At 40.6% G+C, this 26,678-nt stretch overlaps 1 protein-coding gene across 13 annotated transcripts in view; it reads left to right on the top strand.

Annotated features, from left to right (window-relative positions):
• The window catches only part of AGRN (agrin), a 434,643-nt gene that overhangs the window by 237,564 nt on the left and 170,401 nt on the right, over nt 1-26,678 (top strand). For all 13 annotated transcript variants that reach the window (XR_012680036.1, XM_075191538.1, XM_075191541.1 and 10 more), the window contains 5 exons: nt 1,492-1,713; nt 6,046-6,240; nt 8,855-9,055; nt 23,559-23,707; nt 24,838-24,943. Coding sequence is in view for 12 of the 13 variants with exons in the window: in XM_075191538.1 (XP_075047639.1) it covers nt 1,492-1,713; nt 6,046-6,240; nt 8,855-9,055; nt 23,559-23,707; nt 24,838-24,943 (873 nt within the window). In the remaining variant the exon portion in view is untranslated. The remainder of the gene's footprint in view (nt 1-1,491; nt 1,714-6,045; nt 6,241-8,854; nt 9,056-23,558; nt 23,708-24,837; nt 24,944-26,678) is intronic.

The following is a 26,678-nucleotide window of genomic DNA, read 5'->3' as shown; positions in this document are numbered from 1 at the left end:
TGATGACAAGATCTATAGTTCCATAATGACAGTGTGCAGCGTGAATGTAACATATCTAATCATATATTAACATGCTTCACTTGTATCACTCCATATCGGAACAGAGAGGTGGGTTCCACTTTGGCACAGCTGGCATATGGATGAAGGTAGCCATTTTGTGTTTGGCGCCATAATGTGAATATCAAGATTATGAACATTTTATTTACCCTTTAGCTTGCTTACTCTGGTGAAGATCCAGGACTGCTTTGGTTGTGCCCTGTGTGTTCATATTTTTTCGGTGCTACCGTCTAAAAATGCTGCACGAAAATTCCACTTTCCCAGAAAAATTCCTCACAGGGATTTGATAATAAAGTAATTAATATTGCCCCATAGTATTCTTGCAGTGTGGTAAAGTGTTTAGGCACATAGGTGACGGTGCCGTACTGTGTCCTGGCATAACATGCTATCCTATGGCCTTGTTGTTATCAGCCTGTCTTTTCTGACAGGAAAAAGTTATTAGCAAGGGTTTTATTGCAGCGTATAGATATTGGGGTTTATTTAGTAACATGCTGCATTGTTCACACACGTGTTGTTTCACATTGCACCAATCAGATTGTATCTTTCATTTTAGTAGCCCAGAAAAATGAAAGCTAACATCTGATTGGTTGCTATGGGTTACATCACACTTGTGAATGTTGATTGTGTTTAGTATTCGACTTGATCCCCAATACCGCAGATTTAACACAATTACTGCTTTTGCCTAACCCTAGACCAGGCGAGGGCCTCTTGCTTCCTCCCCTCCAAAGCCTTCCTGCTGTGCAATCACATGGGAAAGTTGTTATGTTAAGCAGCATTTTAGAAACTAGTCGCCAAAAAAGAAAAATCTAATGTTTTTCCACCTATAATAATGTAAATTAGGCTCTGCACACTAAAACAGGGGCATGCCACAAGGTGTGTACTAAGTAATAAATAACTGCAAAACAAGCGTTGTAGCATTCACAGTATTTGGAAATAAAAATATCAATTACTTTATTTGAGCAGGGTTGGAATTATCAGTCCTATCAAGATCAGACTAAAAAGTAAATAAATGAAACTTTGCATAGTGCCTTAGTAAAACATATTTCATTTGGATATTGTGAATGAACCATAAAGCATTTTTACCACTGGTTCAAATATATTCTTAAATTATAATAGTTTTTATTTGCAAGTTCTGTGAATGTTAACAAATTCTGTATGCTGTATTTCTTTTTTTGTTTTTGTTTTGTTTATTTAAGAATGGCCTGTTCAATCATAGTAGCTGTGCAGCTGTCCTCTAAAAGCAGCACTGTGGGGTACACTTGCACAAAAGCTTGACGTTCCCCTTCCCTCCACTAGGGGGCAGAGTATGACTAGCATGCAATACTTTCCCCGCTTGCCCTGCTTGCTGCTCAGAGAGCGCTTGTAAATGTGCTCTCAACACAACCTTTTTATAGTACATCTCTAAGCCGATCTCTCTCTCTCCCTCTCTTGCAGATCTTCATGCTCCCAGCCCTTGCCTGAACGTGGAATGCAGTTTTGGAGCGGCATGTGTTGTGAAAAACAAGAAGCCAGTTTGCGAGTGCCAGCAAGTGTGCCAGAGTGTGTATGACCCCATTTGTGGCAGTGACTCGCGCACTTATGGCAATCCATGCGAGCTAGAGGCTACAGCTTGTGCACTGAAGAAGGCGATCACAGTTAAACACAAAGGACCCTGTGGTAAGGGATAGTAAGAATGTCAGCTGGGCTGCATAAGCCCACGATATATGTTAATCGATAGCAACACAGTGGTTTATTGGCCTATACTAAACCTTGGGGGCACAATCCTCTCCAAAGACTTAAAATAGTCTACTGTTAAATTACTTATAGTTAATAACGGCATATTCTCAGAAAGTAAAGGGTCAAGGTTAAATGCAGCTTAAAGGAAATGTGTTTGTCAGCATATATCTGTGAAGGGATAGAGGTATCGTTATGCATAACTCTAGAGAGTTTACTAAGCTATCAACAAATGATTAGCACAATAAGCAAAAGGCACAGTGCTAGATTTACTAAGCTGCGGGTTTGAAAAAGTGGGGATGTTGCCTATAGCAACCAATCAGATTCTAGCTTTCATTTACTTAGTACCTTCTACAAAATGATAGCTAGAATCTGATTGGTTGCTATAGGCAACATCCCCACTTCTTCAAACCCGCAGCTTAGTAAATCTAGCCCACAATCTCTAATAAGGGGGAATTCAATTAGCCGCAAAGTGTCTCCGAAACATCCGTGAGACCCTTCACGGCGGAGATTTGAAAGAAATTTCCGCTCATTTCTGGGGTGCGAGGAAAAATGAGCGGAGATTTGTATCGTAATTGCCAACAATGTGCGAGGCGCTATGTCTACGCACCACATCGCCGACCGTTGAATTCCCACCTTAACGTTCTAGATAGTCTGAATGTATAGGTTCTTCCTATATATGCCCACAGACTGCAAATATACCTTACTATACAAAGTCATAAACACACAATGTGAATAAGTTTGCATTGAATTAAGGAACCCAACACTTGTGAAAATAAGTAAATAGATTTATCCATAGATACTTATATAGCCTTAGGGAGAGATTAGTAGGAAGGAATATTGGGACAGGATGGTTTGGGTCCAAAGGAAGTATAAGTTGGCCAGTGTGAGCCGTAGTAATATATTATAGGTGGTGTATGTATAAGACAGTGGTAGGCAACGTATGGCTCTCTAGTCGTGGCATTAAAAGCCCCGGCACATCATGCCTGCTAGATGCTGATAGTTCTATAATCATAAAGTGATAGTAAGAAAGGAAAAAGTGACCGGAGGATTGGACTCCAAAACAAAGTAATTGTTGGATAGTAATCAGGTCACGGATGGGGCTTAGGGATAAGAGCTTGTGCCTCTGGTGGACAGGCAAGCCTGGAACTAGTAGTTCTGCAACAGCTACAAGAACACATGCTACCCAAGCTTATTATATTTATATATTATCTCCACTCTTCATAATCTCACAGCTGGATTTTGAACTCAGTCTTTGTCTGGTATGGTTACACAGAGTGAAAGGGTTAATACATTTACTCCCCACATGATATTGTTTTATTGCGAGATGGGATTCTGGGTCCTGGTAAAATGATGAGGTCTCGGAATATGCTCCTTGTTGCAAATAATGAAAGTGCTGAGCGCCGATGAACAACAGGTCAGAGACTGTGCACTGTTATTAGCTGAAGATGCTCCCGGCTTTGTCCCTCTCACATGCACAAGTGTCAGATTGTCTCTGTGTGATACAGTGTGTGTCTGAGTATCCGGCACACACACTCATTCAGCATATGCAAGTTTATCGGCACTTCTCTCTTCCCTGATAAGCAATTTGTGTCGTTTGTATTGCCTGTTTGTGCACATTACCTAGCCATCATTTTCAATTTATATGATCCAGTAGCTGTCCTGCTTATACACTCTCACCAGTGTATGCTGTAGAAGTCATTTATAAGAGGAGTCTTGTTGCTGTGTATGCAGGAAGCTGAAGTCCTGTATATTTGTGTGTCTGTGTACAATTGTAAGTAGAATTTGTGTGTGTATCATTTTACTTTTTGGCTAAACTACCCTGCTCCAGCTAACACAGCTAAAGAAAATACAAATACATTTTACAAAGGATTTATAGACTCTAAATCCAGGAACGTCATTAAGTTCTATAGATTTACTGCCGCTTGCTTCCTGATTGTAGTTCTTTAGGCTGATGTTACCTGGACATTTGTTAAACATCATTATATTTCAGCCAGAAAAACTTGGCAACCAATGGCTGGCCTAGTGATACAGCATTCTGTATTAAATGCCGATTCCTTGCCATACTGTATGAGAGCACTTCAGCTGTAAAAAAGCTGAAGGTCTTGTTTTCACGCCAGTGATGGGGAAGCAGCATTTCCCTTGTGTCACTAAACCATCAATATTTATAGAATAGTAGGATGTGCTTATGTCACTACATTCCTATATTAACAAGCTATTGCTCTCTGGGTATGGTGAGTTTAAAGAGTCCCTGTAGTGTTTGACCCCTAACCAGTTTTCTGGCTACCAATAGAAAGTTGGTACTTTTCTTATATATAAACTTACGTGACCACTAGTGAGTTAATGACCATCCAGTGTACATTAGCATCTTAAGTTAGTCATACGATACAATCAACAGCCACAGGACTACCGGATCTATGCCGTGACACCAATTTTGGCCAGACAAGAGAAGGCCTATTTAATAAGCTGGCTGAACAAGCGAGTCATACACATAGATTTGTGCGGTCATGCGCTGATAATATTTACTGTCCTGCACAATGAAACATGTCATTCCTTCAAGACTGCTCTGACAGGTTGATGTTTGACCTACGCATGTAGTGATATTTGGTCAGTTTGGTCTACAGTGATCCCCCCCCCCCCCACCACCACATCCCTACTGAACAGAGCCCTGAAAAGATTAGATCTCATAGCAGGAAAAAAAGTACTGGTACCCTAGCTCCAATTATCACAAACAAACAGTTGCTGTACAAATGGAAAAATATCTGTAATGTAATAAAAGTAAAAAAAAATCTAAATGAAAAAACATACACAACACAGCCTTACTACTAACCTCATTAACTGTCCCTAATGTACATAAAATGACACATATTAAGCATCAAAATATACCAGAGAAATAGGGGAGCACATCTAATGACTAGGAGAGTGGATCCTAAGCGTTCCAGGCACCCTCAGGGTCTGAATAATTTTTTCAAGGCACCCGTAAGCCAAAATAATTACCAAGTAGTCACCCGCCTTGCTTACCCCCGGCCCTGGCCGCGGCACACCTGTAAGATCGCAGCAGCACCTCAGGGCGTACAATTTGGGAACCGCTGGACTAGGGGCTTACGAATTTATTATAAAGTATATGTAGTATCCTGAAAAAGAGCCTTTTTTTTTTGTTGTTGCTATTTTTGTGTAACATAGCTTTCATACTGCTAAAAAAAAATAAGAGACTACTTATTTTAAAAGGCTAAAAAAGTTATCCGTATGAAAAATCACTCCAATACCCTATGCTACTGAACTTAACTATTTTGAAAATATGTGTAAAATAATCCCCCTTAAGTGGAAAATCTACATAAAATAGGGGTACGTCCATCTCCTTTTACAGATACTTTGCTAAAACCATTATGGATTTGCTAAAATCATTGTGGATGTTATATTGACAAGGACAACTATGCAGAGAAATACTTCAGTGTAGAAAATATTATGGCCATCTATTTTACTAATATCAACCTAATTACAAATAGGGGTGTATATTCTTTTTAAATTCTATTGTATGCTTTGGATGCTTGGAAAATTCCTTATTAAAAACTTTACTACCAACCCGCTGTCTCTGGTACATGTCAGGAATGGTTCAATTTTATATTTATTTATTTCATTCTATCCATTTCAGACTCTATAAACGTTTTTTGCTTTACGAAGCGAGGAAAATAAATGAATAGTTTCATAAATGAATTGTATTTTCAATTACAAAAAACGATGTTGAAAGCTGGAACAAATTTGCTTGGGGCAAAAGTTTGAATTTAGTTGAGAATCTGCCAGAAGGCAACTTGCTTTCAAGCGAGAATTAAACTTTTACAAACAACAAGCCCACTGGCTGCTAATTTCCTGAGTGTAAGTGTGGTTAAAAAAAATACAAATGTAGTAGAGGAATGATCTAGTAAATCTTTACCCATTCCCTTTAGAATCTGCATGAATAGTGACATTTTCCCCAAGAGGTACATTGCTGAAATGATTTGATGAAGTAAATTAGTCACCCTGTTACAATGAATGCTAGTTTTTATGCCGTTGTCCTTTGTACACCCTTTGACCTTGTCAGCATGCCCAAGGACACTCTGTTGAGGTAATGGCATCTGATGTATTACTGCCGGGTGGCAGGTCAATTAATTAAAGTGGGTGCAGGTGCATCCAAGCTATCTTGGGAGGACAGGCGAATGACATACAAGACGCAGCTGGAAAGCAGAGTGGGGGATATTTCAAGCGTTTTCTTACCCTTTTTCATTTACTCTATTGCAGATCTCTGCAGGAAATGTCAGTTTGGAGCCATCTGCGAGGCAGAGACTGGCCGCTGCGTGTGCCCAACGGAATGTGTCCCCTCTGCCCAACCTGTGTGTGGCACTGATGGCAATACATATGGCAGTGAGTGTGAGCTCCATGTGCGAGCCTGCACTCAACAAATTAACCTTCAAGTGGCAGCACAGGGAGATTGCAGTAAGTGGAGGATGCAAAGCATTAACCAATCTGTTTGTCTTTTCTGTGTTTCTAATACTGGACTGGTCCAATCCTGTTGATTTAGGGGCTCAAGGCTTTTAGACACCTGTATGTCCACCTATAATGTCTGGTTCTGCATTTTGCAACATGCACGGACTGAATGTTTATGTAATGTTGTGTATGAACACACTGGGGAGTAAAGTTTCCTCTTTGACCTCATAACAATATAAGCTAATCCATGTTTCCATTTGGGTTCCAAAATAATACATGGCATACCTCTGTCCTTCCATGCCATGTCTGATCCATCCAAACTATGTCCCCCTATGTGTGTAATGGAGATAGTCATTCGGAGAGGAGGTCAGCTGGAAGCTGCGGTGGGGGCAAATTGCCGCGTATTGCATCACTGAGATCCTTGTCCCGCCCACCTCACTAGTACGTAAGCAGGATGTGGGGGTTTAGGAGAACTACATGACATTCCAGGAGGAATAGGCGGGAATGCTTTATCCAACACCAGAGATACAGGAGCTCAAGATGCTCTTAATCAGTAGCATATGTGCCAGGTTTACATCAGGCTACATCAGGTACGCTTACACCCATCCACGTCATAAGCACAAGAACATTTTTCAAACATTTGTTTTTATAGCAAAAACAGAATTCACTATTAAGTATGATAATGTTCCTTCCCATATACGAATGAAACAATTCATTCTCATATACGCCCACAAAATCCTATACTATAGCACAAGCAAAAGACGAAAGTACCTAACAGAGGTGAATCATCATCAGTGTGGATTTGCACAAGCTCGCCATGCGTGTCTTCCTCAGTTCGCAATTGCACGAACACACCATTACTGTACCCGGTCTCTTCCCTCCATCTTTCTGTCTCTCTGTAAGTGTAAGGAGGTGCAAACGCCAAATCTGCATACGGACCTAGGCAGACACTTTATTTGTGGGCAGTACGAACTTGCGCATATTACGTTAAGCAATTGGGCGTACGCCCAACTCAGCATGATCCCCACAATCTTCTAGTACCAGAACCTTTATTCCTGCTAGACCAGTGTATTGTATTTTTCCACTCGTTCAGCATAAAATTCTCATACATTCTGACAATTCGCTTTGGCCCTGATAGGTAAAAATAATTCAGAGCTGAGAACATTTTTTTTTTTACACATTTATTTTTAAACCTCTCAGCTACGGAATGGAACACATGGATGTGGCATAAATCTCCACAGTATCCATTTCAATAATAATACAAGTGAACATTCTGTATACCTTTATAAATAGCTGAAAAAGAACACTACCGATCAGAGGACCGGCTTGATTGTCTCATAGCGAAATTACCCCACTTCTTGATTTTCCGGTTGTCATGTGAGTAGCAGTGACATACCAGGAACATTAAAGTACAATGGTATCAAAACCTATAATTTTACCTTTTGCAGGGCATAAAACTATTTTACTTACATATTTTTCACTCCGTTCTGAATTAAAATGTTCTTTTGGGAATTGTTTAAAAATATAATATTCTTGTTTATCAAAACTCAGCGTTCAGTAGATAAATTGGTAGGAAATTCCCCAAGCAATTTATTTTTTCATTTATACTGGAAACATTGATGGGGGCTGTGTTTATTACAGTACCTGTGATTTATAATGGTTATGTGCTTCGTTATTTTAAATGATTAGTGAATGGACCTTGTGCAATCCAAATATAGTAGTAGGCAAGTTTGTTCCTACATGAAATATTATGTTAAGATAACGTTCCATACCTTGACTGTATTGTATTAAGTACTCCCATCGCCTACACATAGTGCAGCCAACCATTTGCCAGCTGAGTAAGTATCTGCTGGGTTTAGTGCCAAGCGTACATTCTAAATTCCAATTGCTTTTAAAATTTAAAGTTCTACCAGAAGCGTTCAGTGAATGCTGCACCCGATAGAACGCACCACCCGTCCTTTCTGCTTGAATCCCTAGATAAGCTTGGGTGACGTGGGTCCTCCAGTGCTAAATATCCCCTTGCTCATCCTCAGTCTGGTTGCTCATACCATCATCATCATCATCGTTGTCAACATTTTATTTATATAGCGCCAGCAGTTTCCGTAGCAGGTCACCTATTACACTATGAGGTTCTGATTCCATAGGAGGAGTCACATTGTTTATGATGAAATATAACCTATTATCAAACATGTCTTACAAGGCTCTCTAAATGGGTGTGAACACTGCGACAGAAGAATGCCACCACTAGGGGGTGCCAAGGTGCTCTGAAGTGCAGACATTTAATCATCTGCATCTTCCATTCTTTAATCCCACGTGTCCTAATGCTAAATAATTTATTTTTCATTAAAATGCACAATTTAGCACTAACAAATCATACACGGCCCCCTACCTGATGTGTAAACAATGGGAAGTAGGTTGGAATATAATATCTAAATGTTTTTGTTCCTGAAGTGTTGTAAAACAAGGCGGCATAACAGTTTTTATACTTCACAATGGGGTGTCCTTGTGTCTAGAAGACGACATATGTTGACCTGTAGGCTGGATAATAACAGCTTACATACTGCCACTATATGGAATCATACTAATGTTCAGTGATTCTGGTATCTGCCTTCCTGTCTTTCAGAGACCTGTGGAAACACCATCTGTAGCTTTGGTGCCAAATGTGTAAACAGCTTGTGTGTGTGCCAGCCTTGTGAGCGCCAGCCTTACCTACCAGTGTGTGGCAGCGATGGAGTCACTTATGACAACCAGTGCGAGCTGCAAGCCGCATCCTGCAAACAGAAGAAGAAAATAGATGTTTCTCGGGCTGGGTCCTGTGAAGACGGTAATGCAATTTCCCCGACTGTTTTTCCTGTTGTTATTTTGTATTAAAATACAATTCAGGAGGCTCATGAATCAGGTCAGATTTTGGTCACACTTCTGAAGATTATCTACATAGTAGAATCAAGTACAATAGATGAGAAATGTGGAAATGATCACACTAGTAATTGCCTCATTTACATCACGCCAATTATGGGCTTTAGGAGTTCTCTTTATATCATGCATTTCCTCTTTCATGATTACTAATTTATTACCTCAACCAAATTCCCCAGTACAATAAAATGAATAATGATAGACATACATGTGCCTGTTAGCCTGGGAAGTCCTGTCGGGCCCCAGACCAGATACATTTTTGGTGCCTCATCACTTTTCAGTTATAGTTTTATGTTTGGGATAAAAATTCCACGTCGCATTTACCTGATTTGTATGCATAATATTATTCTTTTATTTTGTTTGTGTATATGTTTTATTGAAGTGTTTCATACATTGATATTTAATTGTAGCATTTTACATTTATATTATATATTCCTTATGTATTTTCATTTGAATTATTATACGGGCCTACAGAGCTGTGTTTTTTTTCTGTTTTGCATTCACAGAAACAGTCAGATAAAATGCAATCCTTTAGGGTGACGAGTGTGCAGGTCGCATGTATATCTGGGGTGTTATGTTGGTGGCATACAGATTCTTCAAGGCAGAAAATGATGGCATCATTTTATTTTGCATTTCAATAGTAGTACAGCATAACTTTGTAATTCTAAATAAATACACACAGTCCACACATCCATATTATCATTAAAACCCATTACTTATGTAGCACCAACATGATCTACATCACAGAGAATGTTTAATCAGTCGCTGCTGTGGAGCTTACCATCTAAATTCTCTACCATAGAAACACACACATTGGCGCTAATCTGCTCAGATGCCAGTTGACCTACCAGTATGTTTAAGGACCGCTTGGGAGCTCATCGGCTATGAAAATGCTGCACACAATGCTTTTACAGCTCTATAGTGTGATTGTGACATTATTTAACCACCAAATGTTATGTGTCGCCAGTTTTTGGACATTGTGGATTTATGTCGGTAGTTGTATAACAACTTTGTGACGCCAGCCTAGTTGTGCAGCAGAAGAGAGAGTGCTGGGTACAAGATAAACATGGCATCAGGCATACAAGGGAAGATTGGTAAAAACCAACATGCTGTACACTGAGAAAGAAGGAAAGGAGAATATTACATTTTGCAACGTAACGTTATGAGGTTCACCTCATACCACAGTATTTCGATATGTCTAAAGCGTCACTGAAGATAGTCTATGGCTGTGGTTTTGCAGAAGGAAGTAGAAGCTATTGTGTTTGTCTGTCTGGTTGCAGAGGTGCAGTCATGAGAATCTAGCATATGATTCTGTGTTAGTACTACCAGAGCACAGAACTGATTTCATTTATCATAATGGAATGTATCAAGTCCTGTGCCTTTTACTCTCCATTGGCTGCGCTTCGTATTTGCATTATTAAACGGCTAAGTCTGAAATGTCAGAGAATCGTAGTGACTGATGACCTTCATCATATTAATTAAAAACATTAAAAACTGATTGACAACAATGCTGGGTACAAATTGCTTGTACTCCTGAGGTTTGTCTTGGTGTTGATGTGAAATGCAATTTATTGATAGTATGACTAGAAGAAAAAGCAGCTCTTATTAAAGGGTAAAACACAGGCGTACCAGGAATATTGAAGTCCTGTCTGCCAGCTGTCCTTGTTTTCTATCTCTTCCCAGCTTATCCAACAAGTGAGCATGATATGGGCAGGTCAGGCACATTGAAGCTTTCCCTAATGTGTCACAATTTTCTAAGCCGTTTTTCGAACAGGAACAAAGTGTAGACCACTAGGACAAGACAAGGAATTGGATAAGTTATTAATGGAGGAAATTGCTTATACATAAGATGATAAAAGAAGAAGAGGACTGGATTGCTCCCATGAGGCATTGCTCATGCAGTTAGTTAGGGAACTACCATGCATGGGAGCAGTCCTGGATTTAGGGGCATATACATCGAGTGAAGAGCCCTATTGCCATCAAAACGGGGATGAGACAGATATATAGGTAAATCAATCAACCAACCGTGTAAGCTTGGAGGAAGAGCTAGTGCCAGTGCCTTCAGGACCATTCCTGGGTCCCCTTTTGTGTAATGGACTTGGGCAGCTTGGTGGCACAGTGGTTAGCATTGATGCCTCACATCGCAGGGTCATGAATTCGGTTCTGACCAGGGACCTATATGTGGGCTGTGGTAGGGAATTTAGAATATAAACTTCAATGGGGTAGAGACTGATGTGAATGACTAGATATTCCCTGAAGGAGAAAATAGAGAAATCATAAGTTTAATACAACAAAATGTGAAATATAAAATATGGGACACAAACATCCGAAGGCTAAATACAGAATGTATGGGGATGTAATGTCCACAATGACAGGCGACCGTGACCTAGACTCGGATGATATGAAGGTCAGCAAGCCAAACGGTGGGAAAGGCTAGTGGGGTGTTGGGTTGTTTAGGAAGAGGTATTAGTAGCAGGAAGGGGGAGTTATATCACTACTCTGATAGGCCAATGGTAGGCCCTCACTTTGATGTATTGTGTACCGCTCTGTATCCTAAAACACATTTATCAAATAGATGTAATATCAGAAGGGTTACTGTAATAGTGCATTGGCTGCATAGCAAACTGAACAGTAAATACTTCAAGGGGCCTATTTAGTAACGGAGGCCTTATTGTGTTGGTACATTTTTTGTTTCTCAAGTAATTTGCTCATCACTGCAATGTAACATTATTGTACTGGCAGCTGAGCTGATACTTAGTAACCCTGATTGCGCTGGATCCCCTGCTGTGCTTTACTAAACATGCGTGAGTCACTGTACATTCGTGGAACCAGCAGATCATTTTGTGTTTCCAGTTCCATTGTTATAACAAAATAAAAAATTAAATATATGTTTTTTTTTAACATGTTTTTGTGCATAAAAATATACAGTAGATCACCTATGCCGCCCTGTCTGTTGTGTTGCTGGGGACCGGTTGGGCTTGCCTTGACACCATCCCCTTTCTATATCCCAATTGCGCCCTCTAACCGCAGTAGGAGGGGCTTAAGCTGCTGCCACCATGGCTGGACTCTTTTGCGGCATCCAGAACCACGTCCTTCTGGGTAACTCTAGCTGCTAGTTCTTTTATATGTACTGTCCAATACCCCCTCCCCCCGCACCCTCCCAATAACATTTATTTTTGGAGACAAGTTAACATCTGTTTTCATTTTAAAAAGCTCTCGTCTGAAATAAAAAAAAATTATTGCATAAATAAATTATTTTTTACAGTCTTGTCTTCCTGTTGGTGTCGTCTTGAGGGTACTTGTACCGCAGTCATACTTAATAAATAGGCTTACCAGTGCACCTTACATAAAATTCCATTCACTTACATTTTCCATACCGCCACTTATAAATTTCCACTTTGACTACTTTCCTTACATGTGGTGATCACTCTGGTTTTTACCCCCTTACATGTATAGGACAAAGCAAAAAATCACTGTCATCTGTGAAAAAGTCTGTACAGCTTAGAGGAGAGAAGGGACAAAGATGGTATGATATCAAAAGTATTACTAGAGTTCAGGAAGACAGTATACATAAAAAAATAAGTAGATTTCTAGAACAAGGAGACACACTTTGAAGTGACGGAAGAAGACTGAACATAACAGGGAGAAGGACCTCTTGGGTTGTTGATCTATGGAATTATGTACCTTTAGGTGGCAACACCGAGCAGCTGACTTGTGAGTCAAGTGTCAGGATCATTGTTAAATTTGGTCACATGCACGGGCGACCAAAAATGACATAATTCGACCAATTAGTTCATTTATGGCTTCACTACAGACTGTTAATATAGTAAGAAAGGACCGCCCTGGACCTAACTGTATTTCCTGCCGTATACCTTGATTATCTGGTTGTTTTGGGACCACATGCTACAGTATAGGACCTAACATATTCCGCAATAATGCAGCATAAATACTTATACTTGCAATAAAGCGGTGCACTGGTAGAAGAGTCTGAGCCACTTACTTGGGTTTATTCCCCATGCCAAAATTTACCAGCTCTTCCCTGACTAAGATTGAGTTTAGTATCTGTTTTAGCAGGGTCTGATAGACAGTGCTGCAATGGTCCTTTGGTCAAGAGGCCAATAGCAAGAGTGCCCAAAAAACATGTGTTTTAGTACAGCATGGTTCAATTTATCTTGTTTACATTTTCTTACTACACTTCTATTACACTACCCTGCTGGTTTTGCAGGAAAACATTTACAATACCATCCAAAGACTAAGGCCGATAGTCACAGCACTGGTTATTTTCTGTTGTTCATACTGTTTTGTCACTTCAGTTTTGGTTTTTTTAAATTAACTATTTTTATTTAAGTTTCTGAACAGTACAATACGACAAAGCAAAACAAATTTAGCATTTAATTAGCAGTTCCAATTTTTTAGGAGATGCGAGCATATCCAAAGGTAGATGTAAAACGGCAAACAGAAAAGCAACGCATAGTACATAGGTATATCCAGGGTAACGTGTAGTCCTGCTAGATAGGCAGGCTCAGCACTTCTCCCCCCATCCCACCAAATATGGTAACCTCTGAACCAATCAGTCAACAGAGGGTGGAAGAAAATAAAGGGGGGGGGGGCAGGGAAGAAAGCACTCATGGTGGATCAGAATCTGCTGCTAGTGATCCTACTGCTTATCTAGACTTTGCCCAGCCGGACCAGACTTTATAGTATTTGGGCATTGTATTTCTGGATTGATAGGTAAACCGTTCGTGGCTCGCCGCTTCATTCACCAGTACCACCCAGGTAGCGAAATTGGACCCACCCTAGGCCATCCACGTCCGAGCAATAATGACCTTAGCTAGTGCAGGGAGATTAATGACATATTTAGCCGCACTCCTGCCAAGTAGAAGGTCCACAAGACCAAACACACAAGTCCTAGGAAATAATAAAGGAACCTCGATACCCGTATCTCTAACCACCACCACCTGTAGCCAGAAATCCCAGACCACAGGGCAGCCCCAGACTTCACTTTTGTTTTTGCATTTTATTATCCACCCTGGGCCAATGGCTACAGTCAGCTGAGTGCACATTTCCCAGACTTTCGATTAAAAGAAAAAAAATAAATTGATTGCAGAAATCAACTTATCACACCAATCCACCAAAGTGGCGGAATCGGGGGCTCTCCGCACCCAGTAACAGAGCACATTGCTCTGAAATCTCTATCATAGTTGGGGAAGTAGAACCATTGTTGCTGATCTAAATGTACTTTGTAATGTATACATCTATTAAGATTATTTGTCTCTAATTCAGTATCTCATTACCTTATTTTCGTTGTTGTTAGTAACTATTTGTATACTATACCTCTTCTGTTCTTACTGTACAAAAACATGAAAAATTAACACATCCCTGGTGGATATTTATCTTGGTGAGTTTACAGTGTATTACAGGCTTAAACAGTAAGCCAATATATCACCAGTCACAGCTGCAGACTGTGCCCAGCGTGTAAAATCTATAGATCTACTGTGGCTTGATCCATACTGTCAATACAGATGGGCTTAAAATGTCTGAGTTCTAAGTGTGTGTTAATTAGTCGGTTATCTTGACATCGATTTTAGATTGTCTAGTTTTCTATACTGTAAAATTTTATATTTGGGTAATTACTGGTACCATAACTATACATGACAATAGGGTTTTTGGGTTGCCTTTAAATTTATTAAGGGTTAGCTTTTCTAAAAAGAAAATTATTTTTAGTGCTTTTCCAATGATTACCTGTTACGCTTGCCCCATCCACGTGTACATGTGAAATAAGCCCCACCCAGCCCCATTTTCAGATGAGGACAGGAGAATTTACAAGTTAAAAAGTTGTTGTAGAGAGGTGTAGAGTAGAAAATGAATAGAACTATTTTCTGTATTAGAAGGTCAGGTAGAGTTAGAGGGCAGTAAAGTGGTGGAGGACAGCGGGAGATTGAGGGTGATCCGGTGATGGACTGAGAGAGGTAAAGGAGTGGTATAGACTTCAGAAATGGAATAAAGTCAGGAGAAAAGAAGATCAAGGCAGTGGCCATCACAATGGGTCGGAGAATCTGTCCACTGGGAGATTCCGAGGGAAGAGTTTAGAAACAGTAGTCTGGATGCATCCAAAGGGATGTTGAAATCACCCAAGATGATGATGTTGATGTCTGAGAATAAGAAATGAGAGAATCAAACTGAGAAAAGTTCAAGAAATTATTGGGCTGATACAGGATGATGATAAATCACAGCAAAATTAGAGAGAATGGGTTAAAAATGGGGATAGTATGTATTATAACAGGTGAAAAAGTGAGTTATGGAGCAGTTTATAGAACAACGTGGGGAAAAGAGGAGCCCATCTCCACCGTTCTGCCTGCTTCCAGCAATGGAGCTGTGGGTGAAGTGGAGACCACAGGGTGAAAGCGCTATGAGGCCGTTTCTGATGGCAGGAGACGTTTCTGTCATGTCTGATTGTGAGCGCCCTGTTTCTGTTATTGCCAGAAGCTTGAGGTGTTTAGGAAGAGGACATCATCGATGGAGGTTAATTTGATTCATACAGAACATGCAGTTCCATAGGGCACATTTAAAGGAAGAATCTTGAAAGTGTCAGGAGACAGGTGAAATGTTTCATGTGTGCAGAGTATGATGATACATCACCAGCTGCTAGAAGCAGAGGAAATGAGCATTAGATACGGTGATAGTAAGATGTTCTTAGTTGGTGCTGACAGGTTGAGGACTTTGCAGGAATGAAGACTGGAAACAAGTTTGTAAGTGCTGCCTAGAAGGAGTGGAGTAGTTGGGCAATATGGATAAAGGGTGTTGTGTGGGGTTGAGGGGGTGTTGTAATCGGAAGGATTATGAGGGATAGTAAGAAAGTCAGCTGGTTAACCATTGTGTGATTTGATAGGGGTGTCAGAATGAGTGTCAATGAACCAAGGCAAAGAAACGCAATGAAGTAGTGAAAAGATAAAATCAACAGGTTACATTGGGCAGAGAGAGATGGTGAAAGCAGTTTCTGGATGTAGGAGATGGAGATTGTTGCTTGTTGTTCAATGCTTGTTCAGCTGTTTTATTTAACTGTTAATTCCAATTACTTTGTACGTGAATCCTTTAGAAAAGGGTTTACAAATGTGTTCACCCCATGCTAGTGCATCTCCTTTGACTAAATCACTCAACTTGCCGGAAGTGATCAGATTCACTACAATCTGTTACAAGAAATGTGCATTTTTCTGCTAATTTCATAATTTGTTTGCGTTTGTAAGATGTGCAGGTGTGCTGATTATTGTAGATTCACACTAGTGGTAGCTTTTCTTTCTGGTTTGCTGACACCTCAATACTACTTGATTATGTTCAGCTGCTTGAAAGGGGAAACATGCCATAATTATCAAAATTGTTCACATGCAAGTGATTTAGAAAGTGTTTATCTATTAATTATGCACAAATGCTGGTTTTACTGTTCATCTTTTCTACTGTTCGTGCCAAGGACATCGATCTTGTCAGAGAAGTTACACAACGGGAGACAGTATCAGTATCTGCTGGGGATTTAATGTGCATCCATCGAGTGCTTTATTTAGTGGTCAAATTGCTTTTTGGAGTTACAGAAATGGATTGTTACTGCATCTGTTCTAGACGCTTTTCCAGGTAGTATTTGCAATTGACACCAAGTTGGGGTCAATTTATGGCTCTCCAATGCATATCGCAGCTTTTACAGTATTTGGAAATTGTAGTTCAGTGACAACTGGTTATATAGTGTACAAAAGAGTCTCTAAGATTCACTTACTAACTGCCAAAAATGCACCACGGTCTCTTTATTTGCGCAAGTGCACCTAACTGAGAACCTATTACATTTCCTAGTGCACTCTCCGTTCCCAGGCTTTGGAAACACCCCATTCATTAAATCTGAGCCTTAATTGGTGGATACCTCAGAAAATCTACATGGTGGGAACAATAAATATGTCATATGATAGTTTAACCTACTTCCACCTCATCATCATCATCATTTATTTATATAGCGCCACTAATTCCGCAGCGCTCTACAGAGAACTCATTCACATCAGTCTCTGCCCCATTGTAGCTTACAGTCTAAATTTCCTAACACACACACACACAGACAGAGAGAGAGACTAAGGTCAATTTTCATAGCAGCCAATTAACCTACTATTATGTTTTTTGGAGTGTGGGAGGAAACCAGAGCACCCGGAGGAAACCCACGCAAACACAGGGAGAACAACCAAACTCCACACAGATAAGACCATGGTCGGGAATCAAACTCATGACCCCAGTGCTGTGAGGCAGAGGTGCTAACCACTAGGCCACTGTGCTGCCCGTTCATTTCAACCTTCAAGTGTTTCTCCTAAAATACTACTCAGTTTAACCTCAATTACAAAAGTGGGCACTTGATTTACAAAAATAGCCATTTGGTCAAGGGAATTACAGTTTTGTTAAATTTCCCTTTTTTATGTTACAACTCTGTTTGAGCAGCAGATTTATTTGCAGAACCACCACAGTACCATAGTGATCATTCCATCTATGCCCCACTCTGTGTGAAATGAATCTAGCTGTCCTCCCAGCACCTCCTTGAGTCTGTGTGACCTCCATGCAGTGCAGTGCTTGGTTGGCATGTATGTAGTATATTGGAGATGGAGCTGGTGACAGTGTGTGGAATTGTGTTACACTTACCTAAACGCTTTGCTGTGCGACAAGCCATGTTTTCCACAAACACAGTTGTGCTCTCCCTGCATGCTGCCCTCCTCTGCACGCTAAGGGCAAATTAAACATTAAAAAAATATGAAAATATTGCCTTATTCAATGGTTTTTTTTTTCGTTCTGTAAATATGCAAGCTCCAGATTTTAATAGTGACCCTGTGCTTCTCTATCCTGTCCAAAAAGCCAGTTACAATGCGCTTGTTTGGCACTGGAAGGGGTGTGCAGGCTAGAGAAGGTTTGGGCAGCTGGTGTTTACTCTGCACCTGTTAGGTGGCACCTGTATATGAATCACTTGGAAGGGCATCGTTTGCTGTTCATATTACAGAAGAACCTGGTTTTATCATTGCCAGCTCCTAGCGTCTTCCCCAGAGGTGTGAGGAAGTCGTTGCCAAACATCCTATTATCTTTCTGCTGTTTGTGCCCTTCATGAAGTGGGGATGTCAGTCCAGAAGTTATAGGCTGCCGAGGTGTCTTCTAGTGATTGAGGGTTATTAAGGGTGATTACTAGCACATTAGGGAAGATTGATGGCTTTTAAAACCAATGCAGAGACACTCTCTCTTCAAAGATTGTTTAAACCGTGTTCCTCTTTGCTGCTCTTACATCCAGCTGTTATTTTTGTGCGTTTTTTTTTAATATATATATATATATATACATATTTCACATTACTTTTTTAGTTGGTGACTTTTTTACTTTAACAGATATTACATAATACAATATTTTCATAGTTACATAATTCATAAGGCTGAAAAAAGTCACAGGACCATTAAATTCAACCTGTGGTAAAGTTGGTGTTTATCCAGAGGAAGCCTGTAACTTGAATTTACACTTTTCTTTCACTATTAGATCCGCAATCGACTAATTTAGATAAGTCTAAATCAATTTAATATTGTACTTATAACTTTACTTACCATGACACCCGAGAGACGCCCCAGTCACGTGTGGAAACCTTATTGCTATATTTCATCGATCTTCCGGTGGGTGCCAGACCTCCGCGTGGCCCTATATCTTTTTCATACAAGCTAAACATAATAAGATGTACCTAATTGTCCTCTGATATCACAACATTAACCAGATAAGGCCAGATTTAAAGTTATTGTGTATTTGTGATATAAAATATATTATATTTGATTCTACCGTAGCCCTTTGTAACTGAATTAAAGTCAGACTTGGGGTATATTTAATAAACTCCGGGTTTGAAAAAGTGGATCTGTTGCCTATAGCAACCAATAAGATTCTAGCTATCATTCATTTAGAACATTCTACAAAATGACAGCTAGAATCTGATTGGTTGCAATAGGCAACATTTCCACTTTTTCATTCCCGCAGCTTAGTAAATTTACCCCTAGGAGTTTTATTTTCAGTATAAAGAAATTCATGGTTCTTAACACTAATTTTAACATTTATCTTTGCTATTTATTTTTCAATATAATGTTTTTAAATATGACTCCCTTTAGTACGCTTCCATGCAGCTGAACGACTAATCCAATATATTTAGATGTATCTTATTGGCTTTAACAAGCTCATTTTCAATTTAAGAAAAGTATAAAATCTATGTGGATGCCGGTTTTTAGGTACACCATTGGGTGATGGGGGATGATCATTCGGGCTTATTTCCTGTTTGTATTGTGCACAGTGTGGTAGGCACTGAGGAAAAACATTCCTGTCCTGTAGCTTTGCTCCTTCTTTCTCTGGAGAGCTGCTCAGTACCAGATAATAAGGGTATATTTGACTAGTCTCCTAGCAACGCTTTGGGGTGATTCCGGCTTTTGGGTGATCAGTTATGAGCAGAGCCTTTAATATCCCACCTCGTATCCAGCACAAGTGTAATTACCACAAGTTCATTAACGCAGCATGACTGGGGTAAGGCTGGGGATGTAAGCAGGAATGGATTGGGGGGAGAGGAAGCTGCTGGCTCAGTGTAGACTTGAAAGAGAGACTTTTATCGTCACCCCTTGCTTTTATCTCCTGATAACTGGTGAGCGTTTTACATAAATAGACCGGTGAGGATTGATATAATGACGCTTTCATTTCACACTTCAGATCCTCTCAGTATCTGATTCCTCTGTCCCAGAATATTTCCTTGCCGCGGTATCGCCCAAAAAAATCACTACTTCTGTAATTATTATTAAAAGTACGCTTTGAATAAGAATACTGATATTTTTCTTCACATTCAGCATGTATTGAACTAGCCATGTTAATTAGAAGTGCTAAGTGTTTCAGTTTGGGTCAAAACCCCCTGGCGGTACAGTGAATACAGAATGTTCACAGCAGATTAATTCCCACTGGCCCTCTGGATTGCCCATTTAGTGTATTATTATTGTTTTATTCTCAGACCTATGTTCATTTTAAGTTTACTTACAATTATAGTAGATTTTCCTTTCACATTCACAAGACCTGTGTCCCATGTAATATTTTCAGTGTTTCCCCTTGTTGTTGAATTTATCTTATATTGATAGAACTGAACAGAGGAAAATAGGACGTGCACTACATTCCCCTGTTCATCATCTGCCTGGCAAAAACAGCCATGTACCCTGCACCTGAGTCCCTCTATAGAGGTCAATGATCTCTATCTGAGTGTCTGCGCTTCCTCCTTTCATCTGACAAAAACAGAACGAAGGAGAGATGGAAATTATTAGTGTCTATGTGCACATAGACTTAGACGACATGCTCATGTGGGTACAGAGAGGATTATGTGTCAGTAACCTGTACGGAATGTTGTATAATATGACATCAGCATACAGTCTGATGAATAAGGGTTTATTCACGGCAGGAAGCTGTAGAGAGGAATAGGCCTAGGGCAGCCTATTCAGGGGTCAACATTAGAATTGTGATTGGTTTTCTTTACCTTTTGAATAGTGGTCAGAAGCATGTATGTATAATGCAAAGTTAAATAATTTATCCATTTTCAGGCAGACACTCCCACATGTTGTTCTTCAGTAGGTTTTTGTCACCTAAAAGTCTCCTTGATATCTGTATTTGATCCTTGTTCCAGTCAGTCTCTCATCTACAAGCTGTCAGGATGGGTTAACATTCCTGGCTCACTAGGTATGTACTGACAGCTAATTGGACAAGGGATAGCCAATCGATTTAGGAGCTTTGTATATACACCCTCTCCTAGCTACTTGAATAGCTCCAGTAGGATGGGTTTGTACTGCCATTGTTGTCACTCTCTTAGGGGCGGATCCAGAAGTTAATTGTACCGGGGGCGATTTAGGGGGGGGGGGATTTAGCCCCGCCCCCTTTTTGACACCTAAGGCTGCTGACGGCTGCACACTTTGTGCAGATCCGTTCAGCAGACAGAGTTAGGGAGAGAGTCCTGCCCGGCTGTGTCAATCAGAGCAGTTGGGCAGGACTCTCTCCCTAACTCTCTCTGCTGAACGGATCTGCACATAGTGTGCAGCCGCCGGCAGCAAGCCCCTGGACCCGCCACTGCTCTCTCTATTGCCCGCTGTCCGGCACAGATTATTAATGGAGGTAGGGGTGTGTGTGCTGGGGGGCTTATCTAAAAGTAGACAACTTCTTTGACAATTGATTTGACTGACGTCACAGTAGGCAAAGACCTCACAACATGTAAATATAACCCTCCCTGTATAATCATGTTAAAATTTTAAAAGTACTAACTCTTTAAGGGTCATTTATGAGCCATAAATCCTGAGGTCTTGCAGTGGATCATGCGGGCAGGTGCGCATACTTGTCTGCCAATGTCAAGGTGTGCACCTACTTTAAGGCTGTGGAAACCAGTGGCGGATCCAGGGGGGGGGGGGGGGGGGGGGGGGGGGCGATCGGGGCAATCGCCCTCCCTAGCAGGGGCTTGCTGCCGGCGCCTGCACACTATGTGCAGGTCCGCTCGGCAGTGACAATATGCTGCCCGGCTGCTCTGATTGTGTTTTAAACACAATCACAGCAGCACATTTTCACTGCCGAGCGGGACCTGCACATAGTGTGCAGCCGCTGGCAGCCTTAGATGGCAGAAAGAGGGCGGGGCCTAAATCTCCCCCCCCCCCCCCTCGCCTAAATCGCCCGGGGTAGAAATTTTTTCTAGATCCGCCCTTGGTGGAAACACACCATAGAATGCAATCTGTGTTTTAGTTTTGTAGGTAACACTTCCGGACGAGCCCCCAACATTCATGTAAACATTCCCATTTCTCTACTAAAGTACTGCTCGATTTTTCTTCATTAATTTTTTAGTTAATCATGAGCTTGGGGAGACTTGGGACTGTTAGTATTACATGTGTTACTATTGTGTGTTTGAAGTTTTTCATTATATTGGTCTAAGTGAATCTACAAATACTCTTTCCCTGAGAAGTGTAAAATGTGTCCCTCTAAACGCAAAGGGATGAGATCCGCTATCCAGGACATAAGGTCAAAGCTGTGCACCCTCCACAGAGCAGTAAATGTGCCCTCTCCACTCCTTTATCGTGTTTAGATAATCCCGTCCTGCAAAACGAAATTTCATTTCTGCACTTAAGTGCCAAAGTAGGGACACACGTGTGCCTTTTATCTGCACTAAGCTAGGAACACCTCTGCTTTGCTTACCTATTCCGATTGGCTGATGCAGACTTTTGCAACCCCATCTTGGCCCACAAGTCTGTGCTCTTTCCCGTAAAGCCTGGTGTTAGAAGACACATTATCCCTCACAATTCCACACATGGGGATTTCCCATTGACATTATCAATGGCCTTCCCTATTGTGAGTGGTGCTTTTTGTTGTTAGTGGTAGCAAATGGAAGAGGTAAAGGATTTGGTCAAGGTTGAGGCTGTCGTAGTCTTTGAATTAGAATTTTGTGTTCATGTTAGAAAAAGAAATGTCTTGCAAATAACACGTAAACTATTGTGTGCTATCCATGTAGACTGACAGCAGAGAATGCTAATTTCTATGTGCAGATCTGACGTCTGTGCGCCCCCAATCATAGCATTTCATTATACAATGAATTATTGACTCCATAGTGACTTTCACTTGTATTGTCCACAGGTTACTCTCATACTAAACATTTCTTTTTAATGTAGCACAGAATGGACTATTTTTAAAAATGAATATTGAGGATAACAATAGCAGACTGTTAGATTATAAGTGAGAGGTCTGAGTGTCTCATCTTGACAGCTGAGTGCATAGAACACCTGCTTATTTATAATTAAAGGTTGTGCAGGCTGCAGTCTCTGAAGAGAGACCTGAGCGGTCACTCCAGCAGTTTATATCCATTCAGTGATTTTACAGCCTTAATTACTCTATTCTGAACATGTTGTTTTGCATATTTCCCAGAATCACATAGAATGGTTCTATGGCTTATTTTCAGGATCTGATTGATTTATACAATTTATTCAGAAAAAAAACATAGTACAGTGTAGTCTAGTAGGATAAGTGAATTAATTCATGAGTAAACCACTAATTGTTACGTATGTTTGCAAGGATAAATGTGCCCTCTGTTTCAATACATCGTTACCTTTCCGACAAGTCACTTAATCTCACTATATTCTGGATACCAGCAGTCTGATGCTTATGAATATGTTACACATCCTGAGTTTTGTTTTTAAGAGGAAATTGGGTCATTGCTTTGTACTTTTGCTTTTGGGTTTCACATTGAGTAAATAATTGCATGAATATTTTCCAAGTCAATTCAGGTGATCTGGAGTCTTGTTATAATCCTAATATACTGCCTTGTTCTCACTGCTTGGCTGGCTGGTCTTGAGATACAGACATGTACCTTTCCCTGTATTCTCTGTTACAGAATGTGGCTCTGGTGCGGCAGGGTCAGGGTCTGGAGAGGACGAGTGTGAACAAGATCGGTGTAGGCGTTATGGTGGCTCCTGGGATGAGGATGCTGAGGATGATCGTTGTGTCTGTGACTTCACGTGCCATGCTGTCCTGCGCAACCAGGTACGCATGGCGTGGGCTTATAGCACAGTATATAGTACTGCCTGACTACAAGGGGCAAATCACAGGCTCTGGTCCCTCCATTGGCATTCATCAAAGTATGTGTAAAGCCAATATGGGAGGCATTTACAAAATGTAAAACAAAATGTTTAAAACAGATTTATTTACACCTTTGTGGGATTTTTAAAGTATTAAGGGGTCTATGTATCAATAATATGCGGTGCAACTAAATCAACTTGCCAACTTTTGGCAAGTTGTATCCGGGAGAGGGGCGTGTCTAGAGGGCAGGAGGGGGCGGGGCACTGTGAATTGCGTCATTTTAGCCCCGCGACAAATATGCCGGTTGGGGGCAGGGCCAAAATGTCGCGATTCGCGTCATTTTAGCCTCGCAATTGCGGGATGCGGGAGATTTGCCAGCTCTCCTGGGAGTCCGTGAGACTGACCCGAATTTCGGGAGTCTCCCGGACATTCCGGGAGAGTTGGCAAGTATGAACTAAATATGCATCGCTGCACATCACAGTGATGCATATATATGCACCACTTCCCGGGAGACTCCCGATATTCAGGTAGGTCTCCCGGTAGAGCAGGCAAGTATCCCGTAAACGGCAACTTGCTGTCAAAATGACGGAAATCGCTGTGAATTGCGTCATTTTGCCCCCATCCCCGCGCCAAAGTGGCATTTTGTCGTGGGGGGCAGGGCCAAAATGACGCTGTTCACCGCTCCCGCCTTCCAACCACGCCCCCCTGCTCGGGATCTCCCAGAATGGAGTTTTAAAAGGTTGGCAAGTATGCTTTTAAGTGTCAAATAAGCTTAATGCATAGACTCCTAAATGTGCATAATACTGCCAAAGAATATGTTTCATAAATATAGAACCTGTATCTAACCGTCAGTGAGCATCTTCTGGTCTGAACTATCACAAAGAGCTTTTCAGGCTAATCAGTTCAAACCACAGATGTTGGCCAGGTAACGCAGTGCTGTGTGGACGGACATAGAGACTTCATGGTAGCTCTAATGTCAGCCAGAATAGAATGGAGAGGGAAGCACTGAAATAAGTCTATATAGTTTTGGTTAGTACACACTTTCATGTCACTGATGGGTGTCTGATATATTCACTCTTCTGTTCCTGCTACAGGTTTGTGGTTCCGATGGTATAACTTATTCCAACGAGTGCGAATTAAAGAAAACTCGTTGTGAGAGGCACCAGGACCTGTACGTGGCTGGACAAGGCCCCTGCCGAGGTGAGAATCAGGATTAGTATAAATTTCAGCTCCCACTAGTCCCTTCTCCACTGGGAACTATTTTTTTTTTTTCCTCCTTCATTTCCTCTGATTTGCGATAAAATCTCTGGCCATTTACAAGCCTTGCAGATTCCTGAGCGAAGTCTCTTGGCTCAGAATTCACTGCAGGATTTGGATTATTGTCATACAGCTGACAAATGATGGTAAGCAGATGAGAGGCTTATGTGTGCGAGAAGACTGTGAATATGAAATGCAATATTTAACTCTGCACCAGCAGAGAGGCAGGGGACACACTGCTCACCAAGTTCTCTTGCACCATTTAATGTTGACAAAAATGTATTCTTCCAAGGAAAAATTAATTTTGCTATACCCTAGGAAGAAGCTGTGTAGTTTGCACGTATTCCAAATTGTTCTAATTATATTCCCAACATTTTCGCATTAATTAGAGATGAGCAGTTCCAGCGATACCATTTTTGAACTCCGATTTTACTTCGTCTTTCCGCACTGTATTTTTACATTTACGTTTTGCAGAATTTATAGTTCATGAATAATGATGATAATTCATTCTGCTGTGTGTTGTTGTTGTGGTAGGGCTGGATGTGTATTCAGTCATCTGGTAACTGTGTGCCAATAACTTGCTAGGTCAGACAGCTATGACCTCTGATGACCGTAGAACAACTTGTGTTAAAGGAAACATATTATGGCACATGGAGTATATCTTGTACAGGGCATAGAAGGACTTTTTTCTTTTTACATAAAGCTTTAATTTTTTTTCTCTCCTTTCATACAGCAACACACTGTGACTACAGCAGAATATTAACTATGCATTTAACATTTCAGAGCTATGAATAGAATTATAATTTTTCTGCATAAGAATCAAACTCTGTCTTTTACCCATTATCAAACTTAAAGTGGAACTCCAACCTGACCGTGAATTATAGACTAATATTCTCCCACAAATAGAAAGCATTGAGTGTCTGATGAGCAACCTCTGGGTGAGAGGATTATACTCTATAATATAGAGTTCTTCTTTAAAGCTATTATGGTCTAATGGTCACATATCAAAAGGCATCTTGTAAAATTCACATCGATACTTTAAAAAGATTCCCACCACATAGCGTGATTATAACTGGTTGTCATTAACTATTGTTCTCTTTAATATTCTTGATTTTTCCACCCCCTCTGAAATCAGGTCTTGTCCTATACTTCCAGTGGGAGACCTTTTGCACCTTTCAGTTCTACTTTTTTGTGGAAAATCACATTTCTAGTTGTTCTGCAATGCAATAAACCAATGTTTTAATAACATTTAAAAAATGAGGCATATAACACAGTCCTGCACGTGTGCAGATAAAGACAAAGTGCGGTCTGTGTTTTATGTGGGTCATAAATGAGCCTTACCAAGAGGAATACGTTTTCACCTAGCTGTGTTTACACTACTGCAGAGATGACTGACACTGAAAATGTATTGCAGAGCAACTTATTTTCAGCAGATCCAGCTTTTACTTACAAGGTCACCCTTTCACCTCACTTTTGTGTTTATGCAAATACAAAACTTAGCATATTCTGAATACATTGCTGCATTCCAGCCCTTTATCATAGCTTTGCTTTGTATATACATATCAATTAATAATGTATATACTCATTCTAGAACCGTTACTGTTCATCATCATCACCATTTATTTATATATAGCGCCACTGATTCCGCAGCGCTCTACAGAGAACTCATTCACATCAG

This window comes from Mixophyes fleayi, chromosome 11 (assembly GCF_038048845.1).
Source record: "Mixophyes fleayi isolate aMixFle1 chromosome 11, aMixFle1.hap1, whole genome shotgun sequence".
NCBI lineage: Eukaryota > Metazoa > Chordata > Amphibia > Anura > Limnodynastidae > Mixophyes > Mixophyes fleayi.
This window is presented reverse-complemented; position numbering and strand designations above follow the sequence as displayed.